This window comes from Archocentrus centrarchus, chromosome 4 (assembly GCF_007364275.1).
Source record: "Archocentrus centrarchus isolate MPI-CPG fArcCen1 chromosome 4, fArcCen1, whole genome shotgun sequence".
NCBI classification, from domain to species: domain Eukaryota; kingdom Metazoa; phylum Chordata; class Actinopteri; order Cichliformes; family Cichlidae; genus Archocentrus; species Archocentrus centrarchus.
In genome coordinates this window covers 15,207,271-15,224,188 of record NC_044349.1, presented here as the reverse complement: position 1 = coordinate 15,224,188, position 16,918 = coordinate 15,207,271, and the positions used below count along the sequence as shown (strand labels likewise).

Below are 16,918 nucleotides of genomic sequence, written 5' to 3'. Positions count from 1 at the left end.
GAAATGTGGACGCAAATCTTAGCACTGAAAAGCTTTTTTTTTTTTTTTTTTTTTTTGACATCACTTGGCAGCTCAGGCGCTGCCACGCTACTATGAACAGAAAAGGCAGTGTACTGCCGCATGACGCAGCAAACACACCACCCTCACAAAATCTGGCCTACACCAGCCAGCCCCCGGTCTTCCCTTCCATCCCCTCTCCCAGGAAACAACACAGATAGAGAGGAGGAAATCACATTTCAAAAGGAAGCGTGTACTTGGGGGATGTACATGCGGTGTAGGCAGTAGCGGGCTTTTCTGTGTTGGCTCTTCAGTATAATGAGCTGGATTACTACGGACTAAAGAGGGGAACCACCTAGTCTATCCCACGAAAGAGGAACTTTTCAGTGACTCAGAATCCACAAAAGCCCCAGCCTCCCAGGGTGTCTGTTAGTTTGGAAATATCTGTATTATTCTGCGTGACCCTAAATTCTTATTACAAGGTGGTGTTAACAGCAGCTTGCTGGAATAAACATAAGCCAAACATCCAGATAATTTACAGTTAGGCCACATCTTACTACTGTATACTGACATGTGAGAGTGTGTGGCTTTCAATGCAGAGAGAATATAATATGAATTTAGGAGTTTGTAGCATTGGGAAATATAACCTTTAACATAACAGTGGAACTTCAACACACCTGAACATCACTGTAGCATGAACATTGAATTGCCAAATACACATATTAATACACACACACACACACAAAAAGAGAAAACTGAATAAAATATTTTTTTTGTCACCACAGTAAATGCTTTAGTAAAACCACCCTTTTTGCTAATATTGACAGGTTGAGTCACGTAGCCTGGTTGACCTGCCCTTTATTCATTCAATATTTGTAAAGGATTTCAACATTGTTGAAAAATAAAAAAGCAACACCATCTCTTAAAAGCCAATGAGCTGAGAGGGAATATTTAATGAGTGCCACTGCAAACACTAGAAACACTTCCATTCGCATTCATTTACCGGCTGTCTGTACTTTTGTTTTTACTTCCCCCTTTTTGAATCTTGCTTGCATGATTGTTGGATGCATGAAGTTGCTGAGGTCTCAGTTTTACATGCAATAATGCATATAAATTAGACTATGTGTTAAACATTAACCATTATGCCAAGATACAGACCCAGGTTATCATGCAAGTCTGAGCATGAGAAGAAAGTGAGTTGTCCTTGCATAGAGGACTGCCTTCTATCTGCTGTTAAAGGAATGTGCTGCTTATTATCAGATTCTGGAGTAAACTCCAACATCGGAAGGTTTGCACCATCTTTGCCTGAAAAACAGAAATGCAGGAAATAAAAGGAATGTATAGCTTTTTAGTGTTAACGTACTTAAAGATTAATAATGCATGGCACTATATGCATGTACTGCAGATTTGTATATATATGTAAATAAATGTATAGAAGAAATCAGAAATTAGAAATGTGCCATTCTAGTAAGAAGTATTTCTATTTACCATCAGGAATTCAAACAAGTAAGCAATACAAGCATCTCAAATGTTATTTTAGTATGCATATATTTGGAAAGTCAAATGTGTTTACACTAAAAGAAAGAACAGTGGAAAGAACCACTGTTTGGAGGGAGTCACATTGATAGTGACACACTCGGTTACCCTTTTTGGCATTATAATGTAATTTTGGTGGAATTTCCATATCTGAAAGACAAAAAGCATTTTTGTGTCCCGAGAAGGAAAAAAAAACCCTGAGTTGCACATGCATCACATGGGATAAAGTGAGACGAATAAAAATGTGAAAGGCAGCTGATCACACAGGCTGAATACCATGGAAATACACCGAGTCATTCTGGACCATAGGTGGTTTGTTGTTTAGGATGTCACCCATCATTCCTAAGAAATAGTTAGCGAAAACATTTTTACTTATGATCCTGTCTGCTTCTGTCAGCTTCGAGTGAAAAGACAAATAGAAATGCCCTTTCTGAGCTCTCCCTTGTCTTTTGTCTGTTTCAGTCCATCCCATGCATGAAGAGGAAATTTTCATCCCATATTAATGGCATTATATAGAGCATTTTGTTCCAAGTTGAGCTTTTCAACCATTTAATGAAAGTTTCCTTTTAATAATTAAGGGTACCAATCAAAATATCATATTTTGTTCTGCACTTTTATTACTTGTAGCTATTATTTGTGCATTCACATTATGTTGCACTTCATATGACCAGTTTTTGGAGTTTGTTATTAAGATATCTTGTAATACTCAATATTTCAGGGCTTTTCAAGTCATGTGCCAACACTTTGTAGGGTGACAATTTTGATAACTTGTATTTTAAGAACTTGGCAGTGTACAAAGATCCAAGTACATGCATGAGTTAAACATCTGTCCATTGGCATTCACTCTTAGCTTTTGTAGGTGTAAGCTGTCTGTCGGGTCAGAAAGGTCAATGCATCACCAAGGATTTACCCCAGCAACAACCTCTTTCATTCAATGAGGCCAGTGAACGGGGGCACCTTACAGTGATATCATCTTACTGGTAACACTGGGATATTGTCTGTGGCTGACTCTCAGTGGCCCACTTTGGCAGTCATACCAAGTATTGCAGGTATGCAGGGAATTTTCACACTTGAGAGGGTGATTCTGGGTAGCGTTTTTGCAACTTGTCTGTAGACTGATATAAGGATTAGAGTCTTAACCATATCATATGTATGAAAAAAGCTTTACCCAATGTGTTTTGTTTGTGTTCAACATGCGTGAGCTGCCCGAGGCTCAGGTGTAACACATACAAGCCTCAGTTGAAAAGGTATTGGGTTTCTACCTGGTAGGGTCTGGCTGGCTTCTTTCAGCTACTGTTACCAGGCTGCTCTCATCATTAATTGATGTGTTCTTTGGCCCAAAGCTTTGGGTGGCAGGTTGGTTGGGTGGTTGGTCAGCTAAACGGGGGTGGGGGGTGGTGGGGTGGGGTGTTTTGTTCTCTGTCTGAGCATTGCAGCACCAGGGCTCACACAGAAGGACCAAACTTAAGCTGGGGCTGATGCAGACTGGAGAAGTCATGAGCCCGCAGGACTCCAAGGCACCAGGGGCCGAGGCCACGGAGGAACAGAAGGCCCAGAACCAGAGCCAGAATCAGGGGTGTCTGGAACCCACAGCGCCGCCGCTCCCTCCCCCTTCACCGCCACCACCAGGGCCACCAGAATACCCGAGGCCTAAGCTCATCTTCCACACCCAGCTGGCTCATGGGAGTCCCACAGGCCGCATTCATGGATTTACTAATGTCAAGGAGCTGTATGCCAAGATCGCAGAAGTGTTCAACATTACCCCCTCAGAGGTATAAACAAACTCAGCTATGGATGTGACATACTAAGAAAGTGACATTTTTAGTTATGTTGAAAATAGTCAATTTTTAAAACAATAGTTTGGTTCTTTTGCCTCGTAGAAATTGTAGTTTCTCAGGCTAGATGCAAATAGGTGTTAGGTTAGGTTCTAGGCTTTTTTTTTTTCCATGATGCGCAGTGATCATTTACTACTTACTGTCAGCTAGACAGTGTATCCGTTTGCACTTTGACCAGGAAAAACAGTGGAAACAAATAACCATATAATGACTTCTTATCAGTTAGCACACAAACATCTAACGTGACAAGTTATAGTTATGGATGTGATTTCAGTCCTAAAAAAAAACAAACAAACCAAACAAACAACAAACTAACAAAGTAGGTTAAACAAGATGTTACTCAGTTATTCTTATGCAACAATCAACCTGTTTTAATGAATAGAATTACAATGCTTATTTTTTTTATAACTCACTGGAAGTAATCCGAAAAAAACAAAAAAACAGCAATTTTCAACAAATTCTGAATCCTACAAATATTCGACATATTTGATACTTGATCAAGTAGAGATATAGAAGCATTAGACTCATGATATAGCTGCTGAGTGTAAAAATAATAGTTTAAAGAATCTGGGAAGGTTTAATATATTTATCTTTATCTATCTGTATCTAGTGCAGCAGTGTTTTTTTTTTTTTTTTTATGAACAAATTATACATTTCAGGTATGTTTTTTCTTCCAAAATGGTTAACACAGAACTAAATAGTTCACCTGTAGCTGTGTAGACTACTAAATTGTTGTTTGCAGTTAGGTTAGAGAAGATAAGGCCTAGAATCTATGAGTTATCGAGACCTTGACTGTAAACATTTAGAAGGTCTGATGGTCAAAATACACTATAGCGTGATACTGCTCTGAGTGCCAAACATGGCAAAAGACAAAACCTTTAAGACTGGCATTTACATTAAATTTAGCCAGTGCAGCAGGTGGTAGATGCAAAAATGATCAAAGAAAGAGTAGGAGGAAACTGTTAAAAAAAATATACAGATGACTTCAGCATTTCTTGATCATCAAAAATGCTGATCAAGATCATGTGTTGAGCATATGCACCAGCACACCTCAATAAACTGTGAAAAGACTTTTATAATTCAATCCAAAAGAACAAAGTTTTTTTTTTTTGCTGCTATTCTGCTTCATTCCACAGTTGATTAAATGCACTTGGCCGCAGAACAACACCCTTCAACTCTGGGCTTATCAGCTATGAAGGCCATCATGAAGGCTCTGTCTATCTGTGAATCTGATAAATGTAAACGTGAAACAGAGAGTTTGCGTTTCATAGTAAGTGACCTTGACGAGCTTGTCAAGGACCCACCGATTGTGACACATGCACTGTTCTATCTCGGTACAGACATTCCACTTTTAAATGCAGTATCTACTTTAGAAGGAGACAATCAACTGATGTTCACTAACGCAAAATATTAAACTATTTTAGATAAGTATTTTAAATCCTTCCTCTAGTATTTTTTTTTACACACTGTCTTTAATGCATTTGCATATAGTTTGGCACTGTTAAATCAGCACTGCAACATGGAGGCCAGCTGTTCTTTACAAGGAGAAGGTTCAAGCTGTCTAACAGTAATATGCAACTGCAGCTTATGTTGCACGTGCAACTCTCAGAAACTCCTTTCCATCTGTCTTTTTGTAAAGTATAATGTAAAGTATATTAAGTTGGTCATAATTGGCTGTCACAGAATAAATACTCTCCCTACAATACAGAGGAAATTTCATATATAATTTAATAGCTTATTTACTGTAACAACAAGCACTGTATAACTGCAAGACATTAAATTGGATGTAGGCAGTGAGAAGTGTCCTTGACCTCAGATTGGATCAACAGCAGCAGCATACAGTGCAGTTACAGTAAAGGTGTCAGAGAAGACTTTGGACAACCGTTGTTCTACTTTCCAAGACAATTATTAACAGGAACTTCTTCAAGAAAGCAGCTCGCTCAAGTTATCTACGGTTTATGAAAGAAAACAGCACACAGTTTTCCAAACATCAAGTTTTCAGACTAGGATATACACTTACAAGAAATTCTACATTCAAAGGTTCCCACAATGTTAAATATGCAATTGCTCTTTTAAAACACATTTGCTTCAACACGTGGCTTAGATTGAGGGTGTGATCTCGAGAGCTTGTCAGACGTGATGACTTCTAGATGCTTTTGAGAGGTTTTTAATCTTCACCATGAATCAGTATCAAATATGATTATGCAACCTTCTAAAAAAAAAAGGCAGGAAAAAAGTACTTCTAGACAACTAGTCTGCATGCTGCAGCTCAGTTTTTTTTTTTTTTAAACTGTATAAAGCCTCTTAATGATTCACCAACACTGGATGCACTGTCCATATCACAATCATAGCTGGAAACAACATGACCGTAAGTTCAGCTCAATTTATTGTTTGGCTCTGCTTCCCTCTGCTGTTTAATCTTTGTACTGCACAACTGAAAAAATTCGACGTGGTCAATTTGCTTTTGTAATAAACAGGAGGATTGAAATGAAAGAACAACGGAGCCTGCAGGGTTACAGTTTTATGGTCAATGGTAATTAGATTTTAATGTCAACAAATATGCTTAAACTGGTCCAGTATTAGAAATAATGAAAACAATAAAGTGCTTCTGAAGATGGAAATAATATTATGAGCACATGCTTGATATACTACAGACCAGTCCCATGGCTTGTTAATTTTTGTGACTCTTTTATACTGGCTAGATAAATATGGCTTATTAAAGTATGTGTCATACAGGCCTTTGTTGGCTCACTGGTAACTTTTACAATCATAGTATTTACTTTTACTTTTACTTTACAGGATTTTTAAAATGGTATTTTTGTCGATTCCTTCTCCCCAGATCCTGTTCTGCACTCTCAACTCTCATAAAGTAGATATGCAGAAATTACTTGGGGGACAGATTGGACTGGAGGACTTCATCTTCGCTCATGTGAGAGGGGAGACCAAAGAGGTGGAGGTGACAAAGACAGAAGATGCACTGGGTCTCACAATCACAGACAACGGAGCTGGATATGCTTTCATTAAGGTTAATGAGACACTGCTTAATGACTGCTGCAAAATGTTGAGTTTTGTTGTGAAGACAAATAACACAAAGCACAGTGAAATAGCTCCAGTCTTCCGCTGGTCAGTGGTATTAAAAAATATAAAACTGCACAGAGGTTAAGTAAGGAAATTTTAAGGGTTTATGTTTTAACAGTACTCATTTGCCAAACAATCATTAAAGTTACATACACCCACTCTTCTGAGACGCTTTTATGATATTGCCAGGACAAAAGTCATATATGCTAAAATCTCATTTCCTGTAACCTTTTTCTTAGATCATGTTGCGACAATAAAAATCTGTTATTGTCATATCTAAAATTGTTACAATAATTGGTATATGGCCACAAATGTAAAAACAGTTGATAACTTACTTCTTCATATAATAGATTTAATATAAATGCATATGTTTTTCTTTCAGAGGATAAAAGAAGGCAGCACCATTGACCGGCTGAAGACAGTATGTGTTGGAGATCACATCGAGGCTATCAATGACCAGAGCATTGTAGGGTGTCGACACTATGAGGTGGCAAAGATGCTAAAAGAGCAACCAAGAGGCATACCCTTCACTCTTCGCCTTGTGGGACCCAAGAAAGCCTTTGGTGAGTGGAACATGTTAGAGTTTATTTTTTTTTTTTTGGAAAATAACTGCAAATACTGACTTTGATATGGGCTCTTCAAATTGACCTCACTCAGAGCAATAGGTGACACTGGGTCTGCACACCAGTATCACCAAAACTAACATTCATACTTAAAAAATGTCCATACCATTTTTTTTTCTGAACCATGCATGGCCCTTGCACACACTCACTGCCCTACATTAAAGTTTATATCTAGTTATATGATACAATAAAAACCAGCAGGGTTCCTGGTTCTAAAGCAATGGAAAAAAAATTTTGATTTAGAGCATGGACGTTTAATATTATAAACACATCAACTTCCCCCTGTAGGACGGTCCACAGAAAGTGCAACACTGATAGCTTATTGTTACCCTGCCTGATGTTATCCCCAGCTGTTACCTTTAGTACTCCTTAGTTCTATTTCATATCTCATCAGCAAAACAGGAAGAAGACGCAGGGATATTTTACTGGCTGTCTGCCAGTGGGCCTTGAACTGCTGTTAAACCTCCCAGCTACTGTTAATTGACCGGTGTTACAGTCAGCCACAATGATCATGTTTGGCAGCAGATGCTCAAAAGTGGCTCTGCAGTAACATGTGTGGCTCAGTTAGAATTTAATTTTTATCCTTTATTAAATTATTAAAATTAAATTCTAACTGAGCCACACATGTTACTGCAGAGCCACTTTTGAGCATCTGCTCACAAAGTAAATTTATTTGAACCTGATGTTATTTTTTGTTTTGTGTTTATAGACTGTTCCTATAATATTGCAGGAAAATATAAATAACTAATGATAGGTTTTTTTCCCCTCAATTTTTTTTCGCACTGTACATCACTTCAGTTACTTTGATTACCAGACATACACAAAGCAAATTAAAAAGGCTGTGGGTGATTTTCGCTCTTGTTGTAGTGATTACCACTGGGGAACAATTCATCACAATTCTATAACAGGAAAATTGGAAGTGCCATTTAGACAGGAAGACATGCATCAATTAAATGCACACACATGCATATTTACTTTTCTATCCTTACTGCCTAACTCAAACTTTAAACAGCACAACTTGATCGTTAATCTATAAAAACCTACAGTAACTTTTACCTAAACCCAGCTCCATCCTTAATGGGTTTCAGTCCCTTAAGACACTGTCCAAATGTCCCTGGTCTATGTTTTTAAGACTATATTAGTACTGCACTCGTGAGAACAGCCTTGTCTTATGCATTCCTAACCCAAGCCCCTTTGCCCCCCCAAAAAAATAATCAGCTTGTCAACTTTATGTGGACTGAATTTTTGTGTGGGAGTATTACTGTCACAGTGTAGCTGTAACAATTCCCTATGAGCAGAACATTTGATTTGATTTGATCCAAATGTACATGTTGCATTTTCCCTGCTTTATGGAGCTCAGAAGGTACTTTTCCTTACACTCACTTAGTTATCTGCCCAGAATTAAAAATGGGAAAACAATGAAGAGAGGTTCATTGACTAACAGGGATTTTCATAAGCCACATTTTGCTGTATTTGCTTCAGTTTTATGTCTTATTAACTGACAAGCTTGTTTAACATTAGTTGACATCAGTTGCACTGCGCTGCATGTCTGCTACACAGATCAAATCTTTGTGCCTTCCAGATAGCGATAAGTGTTTCACAGCATGAGCTAAACCTTTAACCGTGTGAAGTATCATTCACAAAAAATGCTTTACCTGTCAACAATTCCGTGAGTGGTTGATTTATTGCATCCTAGTTACAATCTGCAGAGGAAACACCTAACTCTCTTTTCCTTAGTAAATCGGGTTGAGCCTCACTGTCCACAACACTGTTTATCAGACAGGAAACCACTTGCTTACTTCCTGCCACAGACTGTATCTATCACAGATTGTATATTGTCCCTGTATATTGTTAACAGAGGTTCCAATCTTGCTGCAGAGTTCCATACACATCAAAATACCAGCAGAGAAAAAACTGGTATAATTATGACTGAGATGAATCACGACTGATGACACAGCTTGTTTCAAAGCTGTCTTGTTGTCCCGATACAGTTTTACAGCTATCTCTCACAGTCTATGAGGAAATGCTTTTCGAGACTCCAAAAACCCCACCTTTTTTCCCCCTTAATTGGGAGTGGCAGGTCCATATCAAGCTGTCTTAACACATCTTGCAAGTTGCCACTACATCATATCATGTTTCCAGTCTCCACTTCTTTTGTGTGTGTGTATGTGTGTGTCTGTGTGTGTGTGAACTTTCACTTAGTTTGACCCTCTGCTTCACAGTGATAAGAGCAGAAACAAATCCTCTCACTTCATTGGATAAATTTGCTAATCACAGATCTAAATTCATTGGATTACAAACTGAAACACAGACACAAAGGCTACCAAATCTAATTTTGTTGGATTAGATTAAATACGTAAAACAATGTATTACCCAAGAATCCTGAAATTGTGAATGGTGGAGACTGCTGGAGAGATTCTCACATGCACACACAGATGTCACGTCATGAAGCATCTGTAGTTGGAGCAGCTACTGCATATCAGAATTATAAAGGCAAAAGGTCATGTAAAGTTCAGTTCCAATCAACAGGATGTGTCACATTAATTAGACCGGTGGCTACTTTTTAGGTCCCGTTTGACTTGCAGCAGGACAAACATGCTACTTACAGAAGTTGCTTCTTGAGTATCAGTGGCAAATGCTGTTAGTGTGATATAGCTGTAAAAAAAAAAGTAAACAGTGTAGCTTTTCATACTCACCTGGTCCTATGTGAAAAAAGTAATTGCCCCTAAACGTAATAACTGGTTGTGCCACGCTTGGCAGCAAGAACTCGAATCAAGCATTTGTGATCATTTTTACTCCGCTGAGAAGGATTTATGACCTGCGCTTCTTTGCAGAATTGTTTTAATTCAGCCATGTTGGAGGGTTTTTGAGCATGAACGGCCTGTTTAAGGTCATGCCAAAACATCTCAGTCAGATTTAACTCTGCACTTTGAATAGGCCACTCCAAAACCTTTTTTTTTGAGCAATTCAGAGATGGAATTGCTGGTGTGTTTTGGGTCATTGTCTTGCTGCGTAACCCAAGTGTGCTTGAGCTTGAGCGCATGAACCCGATGGCCGAACATTCTCCTTCAGGATTTTCTGGTAGAGAGCAGAATTCATGGTTCCATCAATTACAGCGAGTCGTCCAGGCCCTGAAGCAGCAAAGCAGCCCCAGACCATCACACTACCACCACCAGGATTGACTTCTGGTATGAGACTCAAACCTTCATCAAGATGTTTTGTAGCAAATGTGAGACGAGCCATTGTGCTCTTTTTGGTCAGCAGTGGTTTTTGCCTTGGAACTCTCTCATGGATGCCATTTTTGCCCAGTCTCTTTCTTATTGTTAAATCATGAACTCTGACCTTAACTGAGGCAAGTGAGGACTGCAGTTCTTTAGATGTTGTTCTGGGTTCTGTTGTGACCTCCTGGGTGAGTTGTTGATGCGCTCCGGCCACTCCTTGGAATGTTCACCATTGTTTCAATTTTCTTCATTTGTAGATAACAGCTCTCATCATGGTTTGCTGGAGTCCCAAAGCCTTAGAAATGGTTTTGTAACCCTTTCCAAACTGATAGATGTCAGTGACTTTGTTGCTCAGCTGTTCTTGAGTTTCTTTAGACTGTGGCATAATGTGTTGCTTTTCAAGCTCTTTTAGCCTTTCACTTTCAGACAGGCTTTATTTGAGTTTAGTTTTAGGGTTAAATTTAAGTTATTTAAGCTCTGTTTTGATTCAACGGGTCTGGCAGTAATCAGGCCTGGGTGTGGCAAGTGAAATTGAATTCAGGTTTCCAAAAAAAAAAAAAAAATCAGTTAATTCAGGATTTAATGGGGGTTTAGGAGGGGCTATTTACTCAGGTTATCTTTATTTAATATTAAAATTTGCTCAGTGATCTGAACCATTTAAGTGTGAGAAATATGCAAAAAAACCCTGAAGAAATCAGGATGGGGCAAATGCTTTTTCATGGCACTGTAGCTAAATATATGGCTGCAGTAATAATGCACAAATACAATTTTCAGATATTTCAGTTATCTAAATATTTCTGCAGAAAATGTTTTAACCCTCACATTCTGTGAATGTTTTATGCCTTATGGAGGATGAAGGAATCAATACCACTGACTGCCCCCACTCTCGCCTGTCCTAAATCCAATAGGACACTTTTGGGACATTATATTTTGGTCCATCCAACACCAGCAGGTTGCACCTGAGACTGTCCAGGAGCTCAGTGTTGCCCTGGTTCAGATCTGGGAGGAGATCCCCCGGGACACTATCTGTCGTCTCATTAGGAGCATGCCCCGACATTGTCAGGCATGCAAACAAGCACGTGGGGGCCATACAAAATACTGAGTACCATTTTGAGTCGTTGCAATGAAAAAAAAATGGACTAGCCTGCCACATTACTTAGAGTTTTGGGGTTTGTTTGAATTTAGCCCTCTGTAGGTTGCTTTTTTACATTTCCATCAATGTGGATGTGGCATCCTTTCATCCCTGATATATTACCCATTGCATATTAGTATAATTATCCAGCATGATTTTTGTCCCACTGAGATCTGATGTGCATTCAAAGCATTCCTTTAATTTTTTTGAGCAGTGTATATTGATGTAGATCAGTAACTGATTTGGAGTCAACATTTTTAACACAAACACAGTTGTCAGCTCAGTGGTCAGCAGTGACCGCTGAGCTGACAACATTAGATAAGAACCTGCTAATGATATCTAGAAACATGACTGACTCCAGCACAGCTTTTCAGTGGATGGGAAACAACTTCCAAACAAGGGAATGTGAATTTTGGAACCTCGTTAAGTCTTTCTTTTCCAAGAACTGTGTTGCAAGTGATGTGCAGGAAAAAAACACATCAGTCTCTTTGGAAAATAACAGGGGAATATATTCAGAGCAGTGTGAAGCAAATGGTTTAAAATATTAAAAAAATCCAAATTAATAACATCATTGCTCTACTGTCAGCATCATGCCACTTCTGACTAAATAAATGATTCAGTTTGATTAATGATTGTTATTCTGCGTGTGTGGTTAGACATGATTGGAATGAGGACTAGAGCGCCAAAATCTAATGAGGGCAAGATGGTGAACGGGAAGGAGACACTGCGACTTCGTTCCAAGGGTTCCGCTACAGTTCAGGAAGTGGTGAGTTTCACATGTTCTGCTGGGCGATGACCAATTAAATTTCCAGATGTACTCAAACAGCACCATGTAAACACATCTATACACAAACACAGAGCTCATATAGAGCATTGGAAAAATCTTATCAGCACTATATTTTTTTTTTGTCTTGTGTGCAGCATGCTTTGATTTAAGGTTTTTCTCTGTGTTAGATCTGCTAATGTGGGACATTACAGACCTGACCTAAACTGAGAGTAATTGAACTGTTAGACTCCACTCACACATAAACAAATAAACTCAACTCTTTTGCAGGAAGTGGCCTTTGTAAACAAAGTGATCCTTATTTCTCACACAAATGTTTAAATCTACTGATCATTTCCTTTTCTGTCTTTTTCTAATTATGTTTTCATACACTTAACACAGATCTATAGCTCCTCGTCTGTGCTTTTTTGTAACATTTAAAATATGTAGTAAGATTGAGAGCGATCAGATTATTTGAGTGGGGTGAGTGGTTCTTGTTTGAGTTAATTAAAGTGTATTTTACATTTTAAATTAAATCTTTTTCATTAGGGTGAAAAAAACCATTGAATTGGTTTTCTTTATGCAGGATATTTTACACAGATCTGGAATGTGATCCCACAGACTGCATCAACACATTTTAATCATTTTTCTAAATAAGGATTTATACTATGGATTGTAACAATCCATGGTAAGGATTTCATCATCCATAGACTTTCATATAGCTGTATAACATTAAGACAAACAGTAAATCAAAAAAGGTGGTGTTAGACACATTTGTTTCTATGTGCTATGCCAGCAGAATGAATTTGAAGAACGAGCCACCAAGAAAGTGGACGACTTGCTGGAGAGCTACATGGGCATCAGAGACTTGGAGCTGGGTAAGACTTTCTACATAACATTTCTGTCTTTAAACTTCCATGTTTGCATGTAAGGTCTCAGTCACACTGTCATGGTTGGCTGTGTGGCTGGAGCGGGTAGACCCCAAAACGCAGGACTCAGGAGAGGGTGAACTTAAAGTGGTTTATTAGGATATAAACAGAGGACAAAAACAAACCTACACTGGGAAGGACGCTAAATCAGAAACCGGGGAGGAGCAGGGAGACACACAGCGAGGGAACACTGAAGGCAGTAACATCAACGCCGCGACAACAGGCAGAGAAAACGCAGGACTTAAATACACAGAAGGCTGAAAAAAGTACTGTGTGACACAAAAGTGAAATGAGAATGTTCATCTTCAAGGTAAAAATTATACCTTACCACTGCAACAGACACATTTTAAAATGTCCAGCTTTTATTTTGATGGTCTCTGTTTCCGGTTTGTGTCATACTCACCACCACTTGGTGAACAGTTTGCCATTGTTTGTAGACAAGTCAGCATCTTACATGCAAACTACCGTCGACAGCAGCAACATACCAGAAACCAAAGCAGTCACAATGAGGTTTTTAATGCAGTGCCATAAACCTCTTTGTGACCAGTTTCACTGAAGTGACTACCAGCAACCACTCACCAACCAGTTGTGGAATACACAGCTTTACTTGGCCATCGGTGGTAACCAAAGGGTCACTGACCAGTGTGAATGGGATGTGAGCAACTGATTTCACAGCAACTGTCAGGAACCTCCAGCAACCACTGCCTCTTTGTTATTGTGGGTGGATTTAAGAACAGATGATTAGAATTTACTGCAAGTCATCTTGGAAAACAGCTTTACCTTGTGCTTCCAAGGTAAAGCTGTCTGTGTTTTTCTTTTTGTTTTTTCTACGTGGCATTTTAGTATTTCTGGTGTATTTGTTTTCCTCAACCATGTTTAACCTTTAATTTGACATCTTTTTGAAAGATTTAGCATTTGGTTCTTTGTGGTGGAGAAAGAAATGTTGGCAGTTGACAAAAATATCTTAATTTCTGAGATCAAGCACTTATTCTAAAACTGAACATGTTCATGTTCACCAATGGGTGAGTGTGTCCAAACATTTGACTGGTTCTGTATATCTTTGCTTAGTTGTCATGGAGAGCTAATACATGCCATTTCATGCTCAGCTGAGCAACGCAGAGCTAAAGAAAGCCATAAAGGCTAGAAGCCCCAGAAAAGAAAAACATATAATGGACCATGATTAAAGTTTTTTTTTTTTTTGTCAGGTTAATAATAGTAGAAATTGTCAGCAACAATAGTGGGCTACTTGCCTTTATCCCTAATAAATATCACAGGAACTGCACAAGGATTCTGGTCTACTGTGCTGTGATTGCCCTTTCCCAGACTCTCAAAGCCAGTGGCCTGATTTTCAGATGGACATTTGGAAATATGAATCTCATCTAAAATGAATCAGTGAATTCTTACCCTGCTCTTCACCCTGTTGCTTGCTTGGATCTGTTCCTAAAAAAATATGTTTAGTTGCATTCTTTTTTTTTTTTTTTTTTTTTTAGAAAACCACTTGGGAAAATAGGATTTATTCTCACTGACAGCTTGTATTGAGAGACAATTTAGGGATGCTGACAGTCTCTGAACATTCAGTTGTACAATGTATCATGCAGCAAAGTGGATCCCAGCCATCCTTTTGCAAAGGAACATAAAAATGTGGCTAGTATGCAAATTATTATATAGAGATCTTTGTGCAAAATATGTACATTCTATTAGATAATGCTGACTAATGAATGACAGTGCATTACACTCTGGAACACACAATATGTCTTACTAGGGCACTTGTATGTATTTCTACATTATTCTTGATGATTAAAGTCAAAAGAGGAAGGTCTTTTTCAGTGTATGCCACAATTAGCATGTACTTGGGTTTGCCACAAAAGTGTAATGACTGCTCAGGGATATTTTGACCTATATGAGCAATGACTGAGGATCATTAATATACATCACCTTAGAGAGCAGCTACTGCCTCTGTTTCTGTCTGCTTTTGCAAAATTAAACAGAACTGCAGTCTGGTTATTTCTTGAAAATGCTTGCACTTTTTGTTTGCTTTATTTGGTGTTCCACAGAAATGTTAATGCTTAAAGACTACAAGGATATGCCTGAATAACTGTAGATAAGAAGAATTGGGAAATTTATGTATCTACACTCTTGTGTCCCATTTTCTTTGCAGCAACCACCATTGTGGAAGCAGGCAAAGACAAGAAGAACCCTGATGACTTTGCTGAGGCACTGGATTCAGTTCTGGGGGATTTTGCCTTCCCTGACGTCTTTTTGTTTGATGTATGGGGAGCTATTGGAGATGTCAAAAATGGCAGAATCTAGACATTAATTGTACACATGAGAGAGAAGAAGAACTCTGGTATGTCAAGCTGTAAAAAAGTAAAATGAAGAAGTGTTTAAATATTGCCGTCCAGTCTTTACATTAATTATGAATTGCTTGCAATCGTGATGACCATAATTGAGTCAACATTTTGTATTTAAGAAATGGCGGTCACTAATTTGTCCACAACAGATTTACCCTTCTTAATGTTTTACTGTATTGCATTGTTCATTCTTTACAGCAAATGCAACGCACAGAAAATTGCACAGTCATTTTAAATTCATTTGTATTTAAAATCAGAACTTACATGTCTTCACATTATTGGAAAAATGTGATATTCATTTCAATGAAAGAAAACCATTTAAAAGATGTTTTGAAAACTCCCACAAGTATGCGGCAAAACATGAGCTGGCATCAGTTTACGTCACTGAGCCACCTAGGAATCCGTGAAATTCAATCAGCACTGCAATTTTAAATATTCTAAATCATCCAGCAGGTGATTTGAACTTGCAAAAAAAAAAAAATAAAATAAAATAAAAAATAAGGACAATCAGACCTGCCATCCAAAAATTGAATGCCAGGGGAGCAATTGCTTGCTGAATGCAATTGCTTCTGAATTGCAGAGCAGTTTCCCTCATGTGGAAACTGCTGTCAAATCCAACCCATAACTTCCCACAATCAAAAAAAAAAAAAAAAAAAAAAAAAAAATATATATATATATATATATATATATATATATATATATATATTTGCATTAACTTTTGCCATGTTTCAAAAAGGGAGCCGTTGGTGTGTTTAAAAAAAGGAGCTAGTGCAGATATACTACACCAGTTTATTGCAGGCTTTATATTTCATTACCACTGGAAACGTTAACTACACATTAGAGTGACATATTTTTTTCTGTCTTACCATTTTGCATACATGTAAGCATAAACACCGAATGGCTGAATTTCTAAATTCAAATTTGACCTAACTTGTGATTACACAGTTTGAACTAGATCAGTATTCATCATCAAATAGCGATGCTTTGTTTTGCCACCGCATTCCTGAAAATATTTGGCATTTCCTGTAAGTAAAATGGTTAAAGTTACAGTTTAACAAACATGTTTAAGAGCAACGTGTATTTCTGTTTTAATGATCCTTTATTTATATGAACAATCACTTCCCATTTCTGTCAAACACAATTAACATTTACGCTTCAATCTCACTGGATCATACCACTATGGAGTTAAAATGGCTGTTATCCAGGAATGCTTCCGTTGAATAATGTTACAGTGTTTAATACATTATGTGCATAATGAGTGTAACTATTGCTCACTTAACAAAACATATTCTCACTTGACATCAACTTTGAGCATCAACTTTTCTCAGCTTAAACATCTCAAAGAGGTGGAGAAGCTCTCGGTGCAGAACTTTTACCACCACCCAACACTGGCTCTAAGAAGATCTGCAGTCTACAATTACTCAGCCTAAATGTGGACTGCATTTTCTCCAAG

At 38.1% G+C, this 16,918-nt stretch overlaps 1 protein-coding gene across 1 annotated transcript; it reads left to right on the top strand.

The window, feature by feature from the left end:
• Positions 1-3,011: 3,011 nt before the first annotated feature.
• Positions 3,012-15,424, top strand: gipc3 (GIPC PDZ domain containing family, member 3). Its single transcript, XM_030728128.1, has 6 exons — positions 3,012-3,305; positions 6,208-6,393; positions 6,829-7,009; positions 12,079-12,188; positions 12,982-13,063; positions 15,273-15,424. Exons 1-6 carry the CDS (start codon positions 3,012-3,014, stop codon positions 15,422-15,424), a joined length of 1,005 nt encoding a protein of 334 aa, XP_030583988.1.
• Positions 15,425-16,918: the final 1,494 nt, after the last annotated feature.